Source organism: Struthio camelus, chromosome 28 (genome assembly GCF_040807025.1).
Source record: "Struthio camelus isolate bStrCam1 chromosome 28, bStrCam1.hap1, whole genome shotgun sequence".
NCBI classification, from domain to species: domain Eukaryota; kingdom Metazoa; phylum Chordata; class Aves; order Struthioniformes; family Struthionidae; genus Struthio; species Struthio camelus.
In genome coordinates, this window is record NC_090969.1 from 2895248 (window position 1) to 2912642 (window position 17395).

Sequence of the window (17395 nt, forward strand, 5' to 3'; positions counted from 1 at the left end):
CATCCCAATGCCCCCAGCCCCGTCCTGTCCCCTCTGTCTCCATCGCGCCCCCAGCACCACGTCGCCCCTGTCCCCTGCACCCTTGCCCCCTCCATCACTGTCCCCACCCCATCGTCCCTCAGCCCCGTCCTCACCACCCCCATCCTGGTGACCTGCCTGCTGTCCCCCAGCCCGGTCCTGGCCCCAGCCCCGTCACCTCCATCCTGTCCCCTCCATTACTGCCCTGTCCCCTCCCTTCCTGCCCCGTCCCCGTCTCCTCCATCCTCGTCCTGTCCCATCCCCCAGCGCCATAACCTCTGTCCCCCGGCCCCTCGGTCCTTGTCCTGTCCCTCAGCCCCATCCCCATCCCTGTCCCCTCCATCCGCATCCTGTCCTACATCCCTGTCCCCTCCATCCTCATCTGGTCCCCCACCCCATCCCCTCTGTCCTTGTCCTGTCCCCAACCCTGTCATCTCCATCCCCATCCTGGCCCCGTCCCCTCGGTCCTTGTCCTGTCCCTCAGCCCCATCCCCATCCCCTCCATCCCCATCCTGTCCCCAACCCTGTCATCTCCATCCCCATCCTGGCCCCGTCCCCTCGGTCCTTGTCCTGTCCCTCAGCCCCATCCCCTCCATCCCCATCCTGTCCCCAACCCTGTCACCTCCATCTCCATCCTGGCCCCGTCCCCTCGGTCCTTGTCCTGTCCCTCAGCCCCATCCCCATCCCCTCCATCCCCATCCTGTCCCCAACCCTGTCACCTCCATCCCCATCCTGGCCCCATCCCCTCGGTCCTTGTCCTGTCCCTCAGCCCCATCCCCTCCATCCCCATCCTGTCCCCAATCCTGTCACCTCCATCTCCATCCTGGCCCCGTCCCCTCGGTCCTTGTCCTGTCCCTCAGCCCCATCCCCATCCCCTCCATCCCCATCCTGTCCCCAACCCTGTCACCTCCATCCCCATCCTGGCCCCATCCCCTCGGTCCTTGTCCTGTCCCTCAGCCCCATCCCCATCCCCTCCATTCCCATCCTGTCCCCAACCCTGTCACCTCCATCCCCATCCTGGCCCCGTCCCCTCGGTCCTTGTCCTGTCCCTCAGCCCCATCCCCTCCATCCCCATCCTGTCCCCAACCCTGTCACCTCCATCCCCATCCTGGCCCCGTCCCCTTGGTCCTTGTCCTGTCCCTCAGCCCCATCCCCATCCCCTCCATTCCCATCCTGTCCCCAATCCTGTCAGCTCCAGCCTCATCCTGCCCCATCCTGTCCCCAGGCCCATCCCCTCTGTCCTTGTCCTGTCCCCATCCCTGTCCCTTCCATCCTCATCCTGCCTCCCTGTCCCATCCTGTCCCCGTCCCCATCCCCGCTCTGTCCTCGTCCTCCCCAACCCCATCACCTCCATCCTCACCCTGTCCCCAGCCCCATCCCCTCGGTCCTTGCACGTCCCTCAGCCCCATGCCCAGCTTCGTCCCCCCCCATCCCCACCCTGTCCCCAGCCCCTGGGTCCCCTCCCCGCCGCCCCCCAGCGCGGCCACGCACGGCACAGGACGTACAAAAATACCGCTCTTTTATTTACAAGGGCCCCGCGCCGAGGCTCCCGCGGCAGCGACGCGTCCCAGGCGGGGGCCGGCCTCCCGGCGACGCTGCAAGGAAGGGCAGAGCCGTGAGCGCGGGCCGTCCGTCCGTCCGTCCGTCCCCCCCCCCGCGGCGTCCCCCGCTCACCTCCGCCGGCGGCCCCGGGGCGCCCCGCGGGCTCCTCTCCCTGGAGCGGGCGGCCGGTGGCTCCTACAAAAGCGAAGGGGGGCAGGCGTTAGCGAGGCGGCGCGGGGGGGCCCCGGCATCCCCCAGCCCGCCGGCCCCCCCCGGGGCCCCGCGGGGGCTAGAGGAGGGACAAACGGACCGAAAGGAAAAGCCGGATCTTACCTAAGGCAAGCAACACCCCCTCTGCCTGGCCTAAGGGCAAGGACTCAATCTGGGCTGCCTCCGGCGATGGCCGCTACTCCACTGCCCTGGCTTTATCCGCGCGCCGGCCCGCGGCTCCGCGCCCGGCTCGCGGGGGGCTCGGAGGCGCGAGGGCTAAAGCGGGAGGGGGGGGGGAAAGGCGACAGGGGGCGGCCCGGGCAAGGGGAGAGGGCGGCTGGGGGCGAAGGGGAGGGCGGCGGGGGGACCCCGCAGCCTCCGGAGGAAGGGGAAAGCGGTCCTGGGGGGAACGGAGCGGCGGACGGAGCCCCGCTTTCTCTGCCCTCGCTAGGGGAAAGCTCGCCAACGGCCCCACGGCCTGGCCGGCGGGGGGCAAGGGGGACCGGGGGGCTGCCCCGGGGGGTGGCGCCGGGCCCGGCTGCGCTCGCTGCCAACTTCCACCTCAAGCCTGGCACCTTCTCCCAGCTCCGCTGAGCCGGGGCTGCGCCGGGCGCCGGCCCCATCGCGCGCGGGCTGCCGTAAAAAGCCTCCGGCCTCGCTTTCCCCGCGGCGGCAGCCGCCGTCTCGGCCGGAGTCGCCGCTCTGGTACCGGCTCCGGTCGGGAGAGCGGCTGCGCGCACGGCTCTACCTTCACCCGGGGACCTGGCGGGGCCCCTGAAGGGCTCCCGGCACAGCAACGGCGGGGGAACGGCCTTCGTCTGATCTAGAGCTAGTCTAGGCTGCCGGTAACTGCGCCCCGGGCCCGCGGCCGGGTGGCTGTACAGCGACTTACACCAGACTAACTTAGACGGCACAGTTAAAAAAAAAGACACATTTATTCAGCGTCATGATCTGTTACAGTTAGCAATCGACAGCACGGGTGCGCAAATAAAACCGAGGCTCCCGGGAGCCCTCGTAGGAATGCTTCCACGGCACAGAAACTAAAATAACCTGTTATACAATTAGTCACAAATACAGTCCTGTTCGCAAAGGAGACTTTGTCTAATACATGTCTTCATGTAGCAGCTACCCCCTGCCACAACTGTGATTTGGCTGAGTTCACAACTGTTGTAACCTGCAGCTTCCCTGTCCTTTCTCTGGCTCTCCTCTCCTGCTAAGCTTTGTTTCCTGTTGAATAACATGGAATAAAGTTAATCTAAAGCACATTGAGACTCAAGGCTACAATCCGATAGCGAGTTTGTCCCCACGCATTGCTGGTGCGATTAAAACAGCTGCAGTTTGACTGCGATTACGGCTTTTAACTGCTTTGCACTCGCTCGGCTACTTTACAGTCACGTTCAGCGTCGCGCGGCTCTGGCCAGGCTTACCTGGGTGTTAAAACCTCCTCCCGCCGCCATAGCTGCCGCCTCCGCTCGAGCTGCCGTAGCCGCCTGCGGAGAGACGGGTGTTAGGGGGAGGTTTGGGTGCGCGTGGGGAGCGGAGCGCCCCGAGAGGGGACGGGAGCTCAGCGCCCTGCCCCGGTGGAGACGCCTGCACCGTCAAAATCCCTCCAAAAACCAACCGCAGGGAGGGTGAAGGGTTCCCTGGCAGCGGGGCTGCGCCCGCTCCGGGCTCGAGGCTCGGCCGCCGGAGCCACGCTGGGAAAGTCGGAGCCCGCAGGGCCACTCACCGCCTCCGTACGGCCCCGAGCTCCTGCCCCCGAAGTTGCCCCCCTTCATGGGGCCGAAATTGGACGACTGATTGTTGTAACTGCCAAAATCGTTGTAGTTCCCACCTCCTCCGAAGTTGCTGCCTGGGGAGGGAAGAGGAAGGCGCCGAGGTGAGGAGGAAGCGGCGGAGAGGGCACAGGGGAGCGAGGAATCAGGGATCACCCATCGCGAGCTGGCTACCTGTGCCTGCTTCGGAAAGCCCATTCCGCACAGCGAGCGCCGGTCCCCGCGCAGGACGCCTGCCTCCGCTGCCACCGCCAAAGCCGCCGCCTCCGTTGTTATAGCCGTCATAGGTGCTGCTGCCGCCGTAGCCTCTGTTGCCGCCGGAGTAGCCGGGGCCGCTGCCGCCGTAACCTGCGGGAGAAAGAAGAGGCCGCTGAGCGCCCAGAGCCGCCCCGGCAGGCGCGTGGTGGCCAGGCTCTGGGTTCGGCACTGCGGCGAGCGGTTTTCCCCCACACTGCGGTCGGCTGCGTCCGCTCTCTGGGCTAGGCCACGGGGCCGGCTGGCGTCCTCGGCGAGCGGCTCGGCACGCTTAGGGCGCCTCCCGGCCCGCCAGCGAGGCGACCTGGCCGCTGCCCCTCAGTGAAATCCCGCTCTGGCCTTACCGTCATTGCCAAATCCATTATAGCCGTCTCCACCGCCTCCATAACCGCCACCGCGGCTGCCACCAAACCCACCTGAAAAGAACAAACCTTTGTGTTCAGTCCGTCCACGCAGGGCCGGGTGGTTTAAGCTGCCGGAGAAAAGTCGGGCTCCGAATGCCGCAGGCCCGGCGTGGAGGGAAGAGAAGCGCTCTGCCTCGCGGCCGAGCAAAGCGGCACGGTCGCTAAGAGCCGGAACGGTGGCAGCCGGAGCGGTGGCGGTATTTCGAGCCGTTAAGAGGGGCTAGGTTTGAGCTGTGTCCCGGGCTGACGGCGTCCCTGCGGCTGGCAGCCGGAAGGCCCTTCCGAGCCACTTACCACGGCCACCAAAGTTGCCACCGCGGCTGAAGTTGTCGTTACCGCCGAATCCGCCTCCGCGGCCCCCGCCGAAGTTCCCGGAGCCGCTGCGGCCTAGAAGAGGGGGGGGAGGGGGACAGCCTTTAGGAACAGCACAGACAGTAACGTCTAGCGTCAGCTCGGGGCGGCGGGGAGCTGGGGCGAGATTTGAGCGCTCACCTCTCTGGCTGGCTGAAGCGCTGGCCATTTCCTGCTTCGAGAGGGCTTTCCTCACCTCGCAGTTGTGCCCGTTCACAGTGTGGTATTTCTGAACTGCAGGGAAGGAAACGGCGTTTAGGACGCTGCCGTCAAGCCGGACGCCCATCCCGCGCCCCCAGCACCCTCCCCGCAGCCAGACTTACTGACTATCTTGTCGACGGAGTCGTGGTCATCGAAGGTGACGAAAGCGAAGCCCCTCTTTTTGCCGCTGCCGCGGTCTGTCATGATCTCAATGACTTCGATTTTGCCATACTGGCCAAAATAGTCTCTCAAGTGATGCTCTTCTGTGTCTTCCTTAATGCCGCCCACAAAGATCTTCTTGACTGTGAGGTGGGCCCCGGGCCGCTGGGAGTCCTGCGGGAACAACGCGTGAGGTGGAAACGGGGCGGAAACGGGGCAGCACCGCACGCCCAGGTCTCCCGGGCAGAAAAAAAAACAGGCTTCGGAGCCTCCGTCCTCAGCACCTTCACCCTCGCGCTCAGTCACCAGCCATCCAGCAGCACTCGGAAGCGGTTACCCTCTCAGCCAGGCCCGGAGCGAGGTGTTTAAGCCTAGAAGAGCTGGCAGTTCTGCCCCGCTTTGGTTACCGCTTATCCAGGCCGTGCAGACCCACCCCAAGGCCAGCCTTGAGCCTTCTACGCCCCATCTCTACCCTCAGCCAGGTCCCTTCAGCCCTTAACAGTGAGGTCCAAAAGCGTTTCTTGACCGCTGCAGGACTAGCTGGGAGAGCCACGGCCCGAGGCATCACCTGAGCCTCAGAAAAGCTCCTGGCACCACCAGGACGTGGCACATCGCGGCGGTCACCGCGCGCACGGGCACGGTTTGGCTGCGTCAGGTGCCCAGCGCCTCCTGGCAGCCCCGCAGAGCGTCCGCACCTCACGCGGGTTCCTACCTCTCTGGAAACGGCCCTCTTTGGTTCAACAACTCTGCCGTCGACTTTGTGTGGCCTGGCGTTCATGGCAGCATCGACCTCTTCGACTGAGGAATACGTGACGAACCCAAAGCCTCGCGAGCGCTTGGTGTTTGGGTCCCGCATCACCTGGGAGGACAAACCCACGTCAGACAAGGAACAGCGACAGGTACTAAACGAGCCGTCAGCAAACGGGGGTCCTAGCCTGCTGGTTACCAGTTAGCACCAACCCTGCTCTTCTCAAAGACACCATCAGGGACCAGCTGCCGCATGCAGAGACGTTGGCGCTGCCTCAGGGTGTCCCTATGACACAGCTCAGGGAAACTGGGGGATATTTTGGGGCCGGGGCTTGCTCCATCCTGACGCTGTCCCTCAGCACCTTCACCTCTCCCTTCTGCGGGCAGGTCCTGGCCCAAGCAGACAGGTCTTCCACCCAGAGCAACCACTTTCCATTTAACCCAAATAAATACGCTTCGAGCCCCTCAGTATTACACCACCAGGGCTAACAGCGGTCTGAGAGCCCCAGAGAGCCAGGTCTCCCCAGAGGTGTCACAACAAGAGCCCCTGAGGGCCGAAACTCAATTGCCCACCCTTGTCTCTGCACAGAGGCTCAGCTGCTTCCTGCACCGCTTTGACTCCGCTCAGCCTGGCGGAGAAGCCCAACGCAAACCACGTCTCCTCGCAGCGCAGAGCCCCGCGAGGAGGCAGGCAGGCGCGGGTCAGGCCTTACCACGCAGTCGGTCAGGGCGCCCCATTGCTCGAAGTGGCTGCGGAGGCTTTCGTCTGTTGTTTCGAAGCTGAGGCCGCCAATGAAGAGCTTGCGCAGCTGCTCGGGCTCCTTAGGAGACTGGTGGGAGAAAAGAGCGGTACGGGGAGGGGGGTGAGCAGGGGGTGCTGCTGCCAGCAGGCTGCCCTCCCTACCTGTCCTGTGGGACACCCCTACCCCCCCCAGGGCCACAGAGGTCCCATCACTGCCAACTCCCCTCCACAGGCCCCCCTAGGCCCAAACAGGTCCCATCACTGCTAATTCCCCTACAAAGGGGCCCCCCAGGCCCCAGTCAGGTCCTGCCCCCGCCACCCCCCTGCACAGGGCCCCCCCAGCCCTGTCCCCAGCCCCAGGCAGGTCGTGTCCCCCCCACACCGAACCTGTGGGCCTGCCCAGGCCCCACCAAGACCCTGCCCATCCCGAGGGCCCTCCCTGCCCCCCCCCCGGCCTGTCCCAACCCCAGGGCAGCCCCGTCACCCCCCAGGTCCAGCCTGCAAGGCCGCGCCGGCCGCAACTAGGCCCTGTCACCCCCCAAGCCCCATCTATGGGGCTTCCCCAGCCCCCAAGCGAGGCCCTGTCACCCCTGTGCCCCCCCCCGACCCCTCCCGTGCAGGCGGCCGGGCTCAGCCCAGCCCCGGCCCGGCGGAGCCCCCCCCCCCCAACCCGGAGCCGACCTGAGCGCCGCGCATGCGCGCTGGCCGCGCGGCCGCCATAGCCCACCCGAGCACAAAGGCGCGCACGTGGCTCCGCGAGCGGGGAGCCGCGGGTCGGCGGGGGGTTGGGGGGGGGGGGAGAGAGAGAGAGCGGGAGCGCGCGCGCGGCTGCGCATGCGCCGCTGGGGGCCCCCGGCGCGCCGCGAGGGGCGGGGGGGGCGCCCGCGCGTGCGCAGAGGGCGGCGGGGAGGCGGGGTGCGCAGGCGCAGTGCGCGCGGCCCGCCAGCCGCCGAGCGCGGCGGCCCAGGAGGGGGAGGCCGCGGCGGGCGGCGGCGGGCGGCGGCGGCGGCCCGGGGGAGGGCGGGGGCGGCGCGGCGCTTACCTCGTTCTTGGACATGGCGGCGGTGGGGGGAGAGGCGGCCTCCGAGCCGGGCTGCTCCGCGCGCGATGCTCCCTCTGCGAGGCGCCGACACAAAAAGGGGCCGAGTGACGAGAGCGCCGCCGCCTCACTCCGCCGCCCCCGCCGACCGCCCGCCCCCCGGCCGCTCCCATTGGGCGGTGCCGCCCGCGCCGCGCCCCCGCGTCGCCTCCCATTGGGCGGCGGGGCAAAGCGGTTGGGCCTCATTGGTGGTGGCGCGCCGCTCCGCCCGCGCTGTCGCCGCCGATTGGTTAGCGCAGAGGAGGTCCCGCCTCAGGGCCTATCGCATTGGACGAGGCCTCCGAAGCCCCGCCCGTGACGCGCGTCGATTTTTCCCGCTTCGTCCCGGAGACTCGCCAGCTCTTCCCGGATTGGCTCCGTCGGTCGCGGTCCCGCCTCGCGCCTCCCTCTCATTGGCTAGCGCAGCAGCCCGGCGGTGTTCATTGGCGGGGCCGGTTGTCGCTCAGCGCTCCCCTGCGGCGGGCCCGGCGGAGGTCAGCGAGCGCAGCAGGAGCGGGGCCGCGGCGGAGCGGCAGCGGCGGGGCCGGGCGGCGCGCGGCGCCCCCAGCGCAGCCCCCCGGCGCGCGCGGCAGCAGCGAGGACGCTCGCCCGCCCGCCCGCCGGCGCCCAAGGTGGACTCCGCTCGGCGCATGCGCAGCCCGGCGCGGCGCGGGGCCGGGCGGGGCGGGCGCATGCGCGGCGCGGGGCGGCCGGCGCCTGCGCGCTGAGGGCGCTGTTTTGGCGGGCGGCGGGCAGTGCGCAGGAGCGGCGGCGGCTCGGCGCGGCGGCGGCGGCGCGGGGGAGACGGGGCCGCGGCGGAGCTGCTCCGTGCCCAGGTAGCGGGCGGCGGCGGCGGGCCGGTGGCGGCGGCGCCTTGCGCCGAATGAATGGGGGGCAGGGAGCGAGGAGGGGGGGCGTGCCCCGCCGGCCTGATTGGCAGCCGCGCGGGCCAATGGTGCCGCGCGGGGGGCGGGGCCGCGCCGCCGCGGGGGGCGGGGCCGGAGGGGGCGGGGTCGCGCCGCGAGCGACGGGCGGCGCGGCCAATGAGGCGGGCGGGGCGGGGCCGAGAGGGGCGGGGCCGCGGCGTGAGCGGCGGCGGCGGCGGCCAATGGGAGCGCGCGGCCCGCCCCGCCGGGTGGATGTGCAGCGCCGAGCAGCGGCTCCGGGCGGCCGGCGAGGCTGGCGTGCGCTGAGCGGCGTCGGGCCTCAGCCCGGAGCCCAGGGGCCTTGGCAACAACCGGCGGCCCCAGCGCGCTCGTGCGGGGCGGCCGGGCCGAGGTTCGGCTCCGCTCCTGGCGCCGTGGGTCTTCTCCTGCCGTCGCCCGTTATGTTTCTTACAGCTCTTAAATCGCTCCGGAGAGAGGCGGCTCCGGGCGGCGGAGGAGACCCGTCTCGCATCGGGTGGGAGGAAGCGCCCGACTGCTTTGGTGTTATTTCTCTCCGGTTTGGACAAGCCGGAGCGAGGGGGCGGCCGCCTCGGCCCGGCCTCGGGGCTTTTCTCCGTGGGGTTTGGCGGCAGCGGCGGAGCCCCGTCGCCCGCCAACGCGGAGGTTTCGCGGGGATCCCGCTCCGCGCCCTTTGCTCCCGAGCTGCTTCGAGCCAAAAATCAGCGGTTTTAGGGCTGAGGCCGGCTTTGGGCACGCCTTTGCCGCGGGTCGAGGCCGCGGCTTGGAGCTGGAAAGCGCCTCCGAACGCCGCGGCATCGATGGCACGAATGACCCACGCTGGGAGATTTCGGAGGGGCCTGTCACCGTGGCGTCAGGGCTGCCGGGGTCTCCCCCTGCCCCATCTACATCATCGCGTTGAATCGCCCGGGGATAACACGCATCCCGGGGCCCAAACACCGCGTGGCTGGAAGGCGGCTTCGAGGGCCGGGGCGGAGCGGGGGGAAGAGGGCGATTCCCTTCCCGCTAGCTTTCGGTGCCGCCGTTTTTGGTTTAAAAAGCAGCCTAAAACGCACCGAAAGCGGGTGGCGCCGAGCTCCTTCGCCCGCCGCCCCGCGCCGCCAAACCTTTAATCAAACCGCCCCGGCGGGGAGCGAGCGCCGATGAACCCGGCTCTTTCCTTTTGCCCCTGCAGGAGGAGGCCGAGCTCCGACAGGCGGCTGGCGCGGGAACCGGCGGCCCCCGGCCGGCTCCGTCGCCGCTCGACCTACGCCGGCACGCGGCAGGAAATGCCGAGCGGGGACGGGGAGACGAGGAATTTCCTGATTCCCGTCTCCGGTTCTTCTCGCTCCGTTTTTTTTTTTCCTGTGTCATTAAAACAAAAAATAGAGGATTTAAAAACCCAGCTCTTTGCCCGGGAGCTTGGAAGCATTGCCGGCGGGGGACGCCGACGCCCCGGTTCGGCTCACCCGGGGCGGGATGGAGGCGGTGGGCGGGGAGGGGGGGGATCACGCGTACGCGGCGGCTTCGAGACCTTGCGGCGCCCGCGCCGAGAAACCAGATTCAAACCGCGGCGCCGGTCGGCCTCGCTCCGCCCGGCGAATCCCCGCGCGGCCCGAGCCGGCCTTTGGGGATCGTCCGGCGAACGGCGTTTCGCTTCCGGCCGGCAGGAATTGGGTGGCGTCGGCGCGTTCGGCGGGAGCTCCTGCGCTATGGGCAAGAAGAGCAAGCGGACAGCAGACAGTTCGTCCTCGGAAGACGAGGAGGAGTATGTGGTGGAGAAGGTGCTAGACAGGCGCGTCGTCAAGGGGCAAGTGGAGTACCTGCTCAAGTGGAAAGGCTTCTCCGAGTAAGTGCCCCCTGCCTTCGCGGCTCCGCTCAAGCCGAGGAGGAAGAGGAGGGAGGCGGGGGGCACCCCTGGGCGCAGGGGAGAGCCTCTCCCAGCCTTGGGGAGAGGCCCAGCCGCGGCGCCCGGAAAGCCGTTTAGCAGCACTGCTTGCTTATCTATTTATTCATTCATTCATTTATTTATTCATTCATTCATTTATTTATTCATTCATTCATTTATTTATTCATTCATTTACTTATTCATTCACTTATTCATTCATTCATTCATTCATTCATTTATTTGAAATTTCCCGCTGGCAGGGAACATAACACCTGGGAGCCGGAGAAGAACTTGGACTGCCCGGAGCTCATCTCGGAGTTTATGAAAAAATACAAAAAAATGAAGGAAGGCGACGCCAACAAAACGCGCGAGAAACCGGAGAGCGCCAAGCGGAAATCCGGCCTGCCCCACGCCGCCGAGGACATCAAGGCCAAAAAGAAACGGGAGGTGAGCGGAGGCCGGGCGACGGCGGGCGGGAGGGGTTGGGGGTAACGCGGCGCCGCCAGCGCCCCGTTCCTCCTTCGCGCCCTCCCGTCCGTCCGCAGAGCAACGACATCGCGCGGGGCTTCGAGCGAGGCCTGGAGCCCGAGAAGATCATCGGCGCCACGGATTCGTGCGGCGACCTCATGTTCCTGATGAAGTGGTGAGCGCGGCTGCCCCCCGCCGTTGGGGACGCGAACCGGGCAGGGGGGGACGCGGCTCATGACGCCCCGTTATGTGTTTGTGTCCCCCCCCCCCGCCCCAACTCCCGCAGGAAGGACACGGACGAGGCCGACCTGGTGCTGGCCAAGGAGGCGAACCTGAAGTGCCCGCAGATCGTCATCGCCTTTTACGAGGAGAGACTGACCTGGCACGCATACCCCGAGGACGCCGAGAGCAAAGAGCGCGAGGCGGCCAAGAGCTAAGGCGGCCCCCGGCGGCGCCCCCGCTGTACATAGCCCGTCCGCCCGCCGCCCGTCCCCCCCCCCAACCCCGTTGTCGTCCGTTCCCCCCCCCCCAAAATAACCGCATCCCCCTGCCGCCCGCCGGTCCCCGCGGCGGTGGCCTCGGGCGCCCCGGCGCAGCGCCCGCAGCCGGTCCTGCCTGGGGAAGGTGGTGGTGGGGGGGGGGTCTCCCCTTATGCCCCCCCCCAACCCCATCGGCCCCCGTTTGCCCCCAGCGGGGCCCGTGGGTGCCTGCGTCGCCCCCCCCGCCCCCCCCGACCAGTGACAAAGCCTTGGGGTCCGTCCCGGGGACAGGACGGTTCCCCCCGTCCCCCCCCCCACGGCCAAACCCCAGCTCTGGGGCTGGGCAGGGGGGTTGGGGGGGGGTTCAGCCCCCATCTCTGCTGTTTTTCTACCGTTGATGTTTTTAACTGGGCCCCCCCCCCATCCCCAGCCCCCGGGGGCCCCCCCCACCACCCTGGGCCACTTCATTGTCCCCCCCCCGCCCTGGGTTGTCCCCTTCTCCCCCCCCCCCCCGGTATTTGCTTCCAATAAACGGTCACTTTTCAGGAGCCGCCGCTCGGTGCTCGGCAGCGGAAACCGGCCCCCCCCCGCCAGTGTCCCCAGTGTCCCCAGCTCGGCCCCCCCCAAACGGTGGTGTCCCCCCCCACCCCAGGCTGCAGGGAAGGGACCCAGGAGTCCTGCTCCCCCCCCCCGCCGAGGAAGCAGGATGGGGCCCAGGTGTCCGGCCCCCCCCCCAGCACCGCAGGGGGTGGGAAAGGCAGTGCCCCCCCCCACCCCGGACGCCTGGGCCCCTGCCTGGCCTTGGTCTCTGGCGCCACCTGGCGGGGGTGGTGCTGCGAGGGGTGACGGGGGGGGGGTGTGACACGGGGTGAGGGTGTCCCAGAGCGGGCCCCGGTGTCCCGCGGTGCCCCCAAAGGATGCGCCCAGTCCCCCCCCCCCAAAAGGGGAAACTGAGGCACGGGGTGGGGGGGGCAGCACTGGGGACCCAGGCGTCCGGGGCGCGTCACCAGCCGGGGGGGGGGCTCAAGCAGCTTCATTGGAGGTGGGGGGAGGCGCTTCGGGGTCCGGCAGCCCCCCCAGCAGCCCGTCCTGCGCCAGCTGCCCCCGCAGGCTGGGGAGAGAGGGGGCGTCAGGGGGCGGCGGGGGGGACGCGGGGGGGGGGGAACGCGCGGCGGGGGGGGACGGGGACCTGTGGGCGAAGAGGAAGAGCTCGTGGCTGTGGCGGAGCCGGAGCAGGCGGCGGCGGTGCCGGATGAGGACGGCGACGCAGAGGCGCTCGACGATGGAGGCGGCGGCCGGCGCCTCCCCCTCGGCGCCTGCGTCGGACACGCGTGTGCGGGGGCTCGGGGCACTCGGACACGCGTGTGCGGGGGCTCGCCGCGCTCGGACACGTGTGGGGGGGGGCTCAGGGCGCTCGGACACGCGTGTGCGGGGGCTCGCCGTGCTCGGACACGTGTGGGGGGGGGCTCAGGGCGCTCGGACACACGTGTGCGGGGGCTCGCCGCGCTCGGACACGCGTGTGCGGGGGCTCAGGGCGCTCGGACACGCGTGTGCGGGGGCTCGCCGCGCTCGGACACGCGTGTGCGGGGGCTCAGGGCGCTCGGACACGTGTGTGTGGAGACTCGCCGTGTGTGGACACGCGTGTGCGGGGGCTCAGGGCGCTCGGACACGCGTGTGCGGGGGCTCAGGGCGCTCGGACACGTGTGTGTGGAGACTCGCCGTGTGTGGACACGCGTGTGCGGGGGCTTGCGGCGCTTGGACATGCTTGTGCAGGGACCTGCCGCGCCCAGACACGTGTGTGCGGGGGGCTCGCCGTGCTCGGACACGCGTGTGCGGGGGCTCGCTACGGCCATACGCGCGTTTGCAGAGGTTCGTGGTGGGCGAACACGCGTGCGCAGGCGTGTGGATGTGCCCCCCCCGCGCTCTGCACCCTCAGGCGACCGCATGGCCCGGGGACACGCGTGGGGCAGGGCCGTGGGTCCCCGTGAGCGTGTGTGCTCCGGGCGCTGCCCACACGCGAGCACGTGTGCGCTGGCGTGCGACTGTGCCCTCAAGCACACGCGTGTGGACTGCGTGTGTCCTGTGAATGCGTGTTGGCTGTGTGCCCTAGCGTGTGCGTGCCGGGGGAACACGTGTGCGCGGCGTGCGCCCCGGGAGCACATCCGTGTGCGCCGCGCGCCCTAGCGTGTGCGTGCCGGGGGAACACGTGTGCGCGGCGTGCGCCCCGGGAGCACATCCGTGTGCGCGGCGCGCTGCAGTGCGTGTGCGCCTGGCCGGCTGCGCGCACACGCGTGTGCTGACCTGCGCGGCCGGCCCCCTGGCCCTCCAGGGCCGCCAGCTCCAGCAGGCGCGTGGCGTCCTCGTGGCCCAGCGTGTCCTGGAAGCGCAGCAGCAGCCAGCTGCGGGGCCGGCGGGTCGGGGTCCTGCGTGAGCCCCCCCGCCCCCCCCGTTACGCCCCCCCCCCACCCCGGCCCCACCTGCAGCAGAAGAGCAGGGGGCCGGGGCAGAGCCCCGCCAGGTGCCGGTGCAGCTCGGGGTCCGCGCGGCGCAGCAGCTCCTCGCCGCTCCCTGGGCGCCGGGGCCGGGGGTCAGCACCCGGCGGGGGTGGGGGGACGGGGGGTGGGATGGGGGTGCTGGGGATGGAGGGGATGGAGATGGGGGTGCTGGGAACAGGGTGCTGGGGATGGAGGGGATGGAGATGGAGATGGAGGGGATGGGAACAGGGGTGCTGGGGATGGAGGGGATGGAGGTGATGGAGATGGGAGTGATGGAGATGGAGGTGCTGGGATGGAGGTGATGGAGATGGGGGTGCTGGGGATGAGGGTGCTGGGATGGAGGTGCTGGGATGGGGGTGCTGGGGATGAGGGTGCTGGGGATGAGGGTGCTGGGATGGAGGTGCTGGGATGGGGGTGCTGGGGATGAGGGTGCTGGGGATGGACGTGCTGGGGATGGACGTGCTGGAGATGGAGGTGCTGGGGATGGGGTGCTGGAGATGGGGTGCTGGTGATGGAGGTGCTGGAGATGGAGGTGCTGGGGATGGAGGTGCTGGAGATGGAGGTGCTGGGGATGGAGGTGCTGGAGATGGGGTGCTGGGGATGGAGGTGCTGGGGATGGAGGTGCTGGAGATGGAGGTGCTGGGGATGGAGGTGCTGGGGATGGAGGTGCTGGAGATGGAGGTGCTGGGGATGGAGGTGCTGGAGATGGAGGTGCTGGGGATGGAGGTGCTGGGGATGGAGGTGCTGGAGATGGAGGTCCTGGGGATGGAGGTGCTGGGGATGGAGGTGCTGGAGATGGAGGTGCTGGGGATGGAGGTGCTGGGGATGGAGGTGCTGGAGATGGGTGCTGGGGATGGAGGTGCTGGTGATGGAGGTGCTGGAGATGGAGGTGCTGGAGATGGAGGTGCTGGGGATGGAGGTGCTGGAGATGGAGGTGCTGGGGATGGAGGTGCTGGAGATGGAGGTGCTGGAGATGGAGGTGCTGGGGATGGAGGTGCTGGAGATGGGGGTGCTGGAGATGGGTGCTGGAGATGGGTGCTGGGGATGGAGGTGCTGGGATGGGTGCTGGGACGGGGTGCGGGTGGTGGGCGGTGCTGGGCTCAGGGGGTGCCAGAGGTGGGCAGTGCCATGAATCAGGGGTGGCGGGCTCGGGGGGACGGGGTGCTGGGGACGGGGGTCCCCGGAGCTCACGCAGCGCCTCTGCCAGCCCAGCACCCGCCGCCGCCCGGGGCCGCTCGGGTCCCACCAGGCACCAGAAGGCGCCCGGCTCGGTCCCCAGCACCTCCAGCACCCGCGCCGCCGCCACCGCCGCCCCCGGCGCGTACCCACGGCCTGGGGACACCGCCGCACCGCCACCGTCACCCCCGGCACCGGGGACACCAGGGACACCAGCACCCCCCCAGTATTGGGAACACCAGGAACACCACTGTCCCCAGCACGGGGATATGGGGACATCGGGGACATGGGGACACCGCCACCCCCCGGCATAGGGGACACAGGGACATGGCCACCCCCAGCATAGGGGACATGGGGACACCGGGGACACCATCACCCCCCAGCAGTGGGGACATAGGGGCATGAGGACACCACCACCTCCTGGCATTGGGGACCTGGGGACACCACCACCCCCAGCACTGGGAACACCACCGTCCCCAGCATAGGGACATGGGGACAGCGGGGACATGGGGACACCGCCACCCCCCGGCATAGGGGACACAGGGACACGGCCACCCCCACCACTGAGGACACGGGGACACCGGGGCTTGGGGACAGTGTCAGCCCCAGTGTCAGGGACCAGGGGAGACCAGGGGCTTGGGGACACCAGGGGCTTGGGGACACCACCAGCCCCTGGTGCTGGGAACACGGCAGGGGCCTGGGGACCCCGTCGGCCAGCGGTACCTGGGGGCCCCGGTTTGAGGGGTACAGGGGGTCCCCGGGGTCCCTGGCCAGCGGGGTGGGGGACAGTCCCCGCGGGGGGTCGGGGTGACGGGGACCTCACCAGGGTAGAAGGCCACAAAGGTGATGAGCAGGTCCCGCAGGCGGAGCAGGTTCACTAGCCCCTGGCCCCTGGGGACAGCGGGGGACACGGTGGCTTCATGGACAGGGGACGGGGTGGCCCCTGGGCAGGGAGAGGTGGCAAGGTGGCCCTGGGACAGAGAGGGGACGCGGTGGCCCCAGCTGGGGACAGCACGGGTGGCCTGGACAGGGATGAGGACATAGGGGTGGCCTGGGACAGGGAGGGGACGGGGATGGGGACACGAGGGTGACCTGGGGGGGGGAGGGGATGGAGACAGGGACATGGAGGTGGCCTGGGGCATGGAGGGGACGGGGATGGGGACACGAGGGAGGCTCCAGGGCAGGGAGGGGACAGGGATGGGGACACGGGGGTGGCTCAGGGCAGGGAGGGGATGGAGACAGGGACATGGGGGTGGCCTGAAGCATGGACAGGATGGGGACGGGGACATGGGAGTGGCTCCAGGGCAGGGAGGGGACGGGAATGAGGACATGGAGGTGGCCCAGGGCAGGGAGGGGATGGGGATGGGGACATGGGGGTGGCCCAGGCCATGGCCAAGATGGGGATGGGAAATGGAGGTGACCTGGGGTAGGGAGGGGACAGTGACGGGGACATGCGCGTGGTGCAGGGTGGGGAGGGGACAGTAATGGGGACACGGGGGTGGCCCAGGGCATGGACAGGACGGGGATGGGGACATGGAGGTGGCCTGGGTCAGGGAGGGGATGAGGAACCAAGGATGGCCTGAGGTAGGGAGGGGACGGTGATGGGGACATGGAGGTGGCCCAGGGCGGGGAGAGGACGGTGACGGGGACACGGGGGTGGCCCAGGGCATGGACAGGATGGGGATGGGGACATGGAGGTGGCCTGGAGCAGATAGGGACACAGGGGGGTGGCCTGGGGCGGGGAGGGGACGGTGACGGGGACATGGGGGTGGGGTGGCAGGGGACAGTGACGAGGACACCGGGGGTGGCCCAGGGCATGGACAGGACGGGGATGGGGACATGGAGGTGGCCTGGGGCGGGGAGGGGACAGGGACACTGGTATGGCCTGAGGTAGGGAGGGGACGGTGATGGGGACACGCGTGGTGGCCTGGGGCGGGGAGGGGACGGTGATGGGGACACGGGGGTGGCCCAGGGCATGGACAGGACGGGGATGGGGACATGGAGGTGGCCCGGGGCAGGGAGGGGACGGTGATGGGGACACGCGTGGTGGCCTGGGGTGGGGAGGGGACGGTGATGGGGACAAGGAGGTGGCCCAGGGCAGGGAGGGGACGGTGATGGGGACATGGGGGTGGGGTGGCAGGGGACAGTGACGAGGACACGGGGGGTGGCCCAGGGCATGGACAGGACGGGGATGGGGACATGGAGGTGGCCCGGGGCAGGGAGGGGACGGTGATGGGGACACGCGTGGTGGCCTGGGGCGGGGAGGGGACAGTGACGAGGACACGGGGGGTGGCCCAGGGCATGGACAGGACGGGGATGGGGACATGGAGGTGGCCTGGGGCGGGGAGGGGACGGTGATGGTGACGGGGACATGGGGGTGGCCCAGGGCATGGACAGGACGGGGACATGGAGGTGGCCTGGAGCAGACAGGGACGCGGGGGGGTGGCCTGGGGCGGGGAGGGGACGGTGACGGGGACGCGGGGGCGCACTGGAAGAAGCGGCGGTGGCGGGGGGCGCGGGGCA

At 69.5% G+C, this 17395-nt stretch overlaps 2 protein-coding genes and 1 long non-coding RNA gene across 9 annotated transcripts; 1 reads left to right on the forward strand and 2 right to left on the reverse strand.

Annotated features, from left to right (window-relative positions):
- Window positions 1-2686: 2686 nt before the first annotated feature.
- HNRNPA1 (heterogeneous nuclear ribonucleoprotein A1) lies at window positions 2687-7625 on the reverse strand. Of its 4 annotated transcripts, none has more exons than XM_068921620.1 (11): window positions 7447-7618; window positions 6376-6492; window positions 5628-5774; window positions 4879-5089; window positions 4697-4789; window positions 4499-4591; window positions 4145-4216; window positions 3720-3893; window positions 3500-3622; window positions 3198-3260; window positions 2687-2997 (listed from the first exon to the last, which is right to left on the reverse strand). In XM_068921620.1, exons 1-10 carry the CDS (start codon window positions 7459-7461, stop codon window positions 3205-3207), a joined length of 1101 nt encoding a protein of 366 aa, XP_068777721.1. In that variant the 5' UTR covers window positions 7462-7618; the 3' UTR covers window positions 2687-2997; window positions 3198-3204. The 4 variants fall into 4 exon arrangements, with proteins under 4 accessions (XP_068777721.1, XP_068777720.1, XP_068777723.1 ...); XM_068921619.1 differs by having other exon boundaries at window positions 4499-4618; XM_068921622.1 differs by lacking the exon at window positions 4145-4216 and having other exon boundaries at window positions 7447-7625.
- CBX5 (chromobox 5) lies at window positions 7512-11754 on the forward strand. 4 transcript variants are annotated; one of them, XM_068921623.1, is made up of 5 exons: window positions 7512-7976; window positions 10037-10215; window positions 10515-10701; window positions 10800-10897; window positions 11009-11748. In XM_068921623.1, the coding sequence occupies exons 1-5, from the start codon at window positions 7512-7514 to the stop codon at window positions 11157-11159; spliced, it is 1080 nt and encodes a 359-aa protein (XP_068777724.1). In that variant the 3' UTR covers window positions 11160-11748. The 4 variants fall into 4 exon arrangements, with proteins under 4 accessions (XP_068777724.1, XP_068777727.1, XP_068777725.1 ...); XM_068921626.1 differs by lacking the exon at window positions 7512-7976 and adding an exon at window positions 8045-8114; XM_068921624.1 differs by lacking the exon at window positions 7512-7976 and adding an exon at window positions 8184-8318 and having other exon boundaries at window positions 11009-11754.
- A 636-nt stretch (window positions 11755-12390) lies between these two features.
- On the reverse strand, window positions 12391-17380 carry LOC138062607 (uncharacterized). The gene is made up of 4 exons (XR_011136552.1): window positions 17362-17380; window positions 15696-15763; window positions 13503-13578; window positions 12391-12517 (listed from the first exon to the last, which is right to left on the reverse strand). It is a non-coding gene; the product is annotated as an uncharacterized lncRNA (long non-coding RNA).
- Between the last annotated feature and the right edge of the window lie 15 nt (window positions 17381-17395).

Bases quoted from the DNA above. Each gene is read 5' to 3' on its own strand.
- HNRNPA1 (XM_068921619.1), bottom strand. The intron at 4,790-4,878 runs GTAAGTCTGGCT...CCTTCCCTGCAG, and splicing joins CTCCGTCGACAAGATAGTCA to TTCAGAAATACCACACTGTG. The intron at 3,894-4,144 runs GTAAGGCCAGAG...TTTCTCCCGCAG, and splicing joins TAATGGATTTGGCAATGACG to GTTACGGCGGCAGCGGCCCC.
- CBX5 (XM_068921623.1), top strand. From the start codon at position 7,512: ATGCTCCCTCTGCGAGGCGCCGACACAAAAAGGGGCCGAGTGACGAGA. The intron at 10,216-10,514 runs GTAAGTGCCCCC...TCCCGCTGGCAG, and splicing joins AAGTGGAAAGGCTTCTCCGA to GGAACATAACACCTGGGAGC. The intron at 10,702-10,799 runs GTGAGCGGAGGC...GTCCGTCCGCAG, and splicing joins AGGCCAAAAAGAAACGGGAG to AGCAACGACATCGCGCGGGG.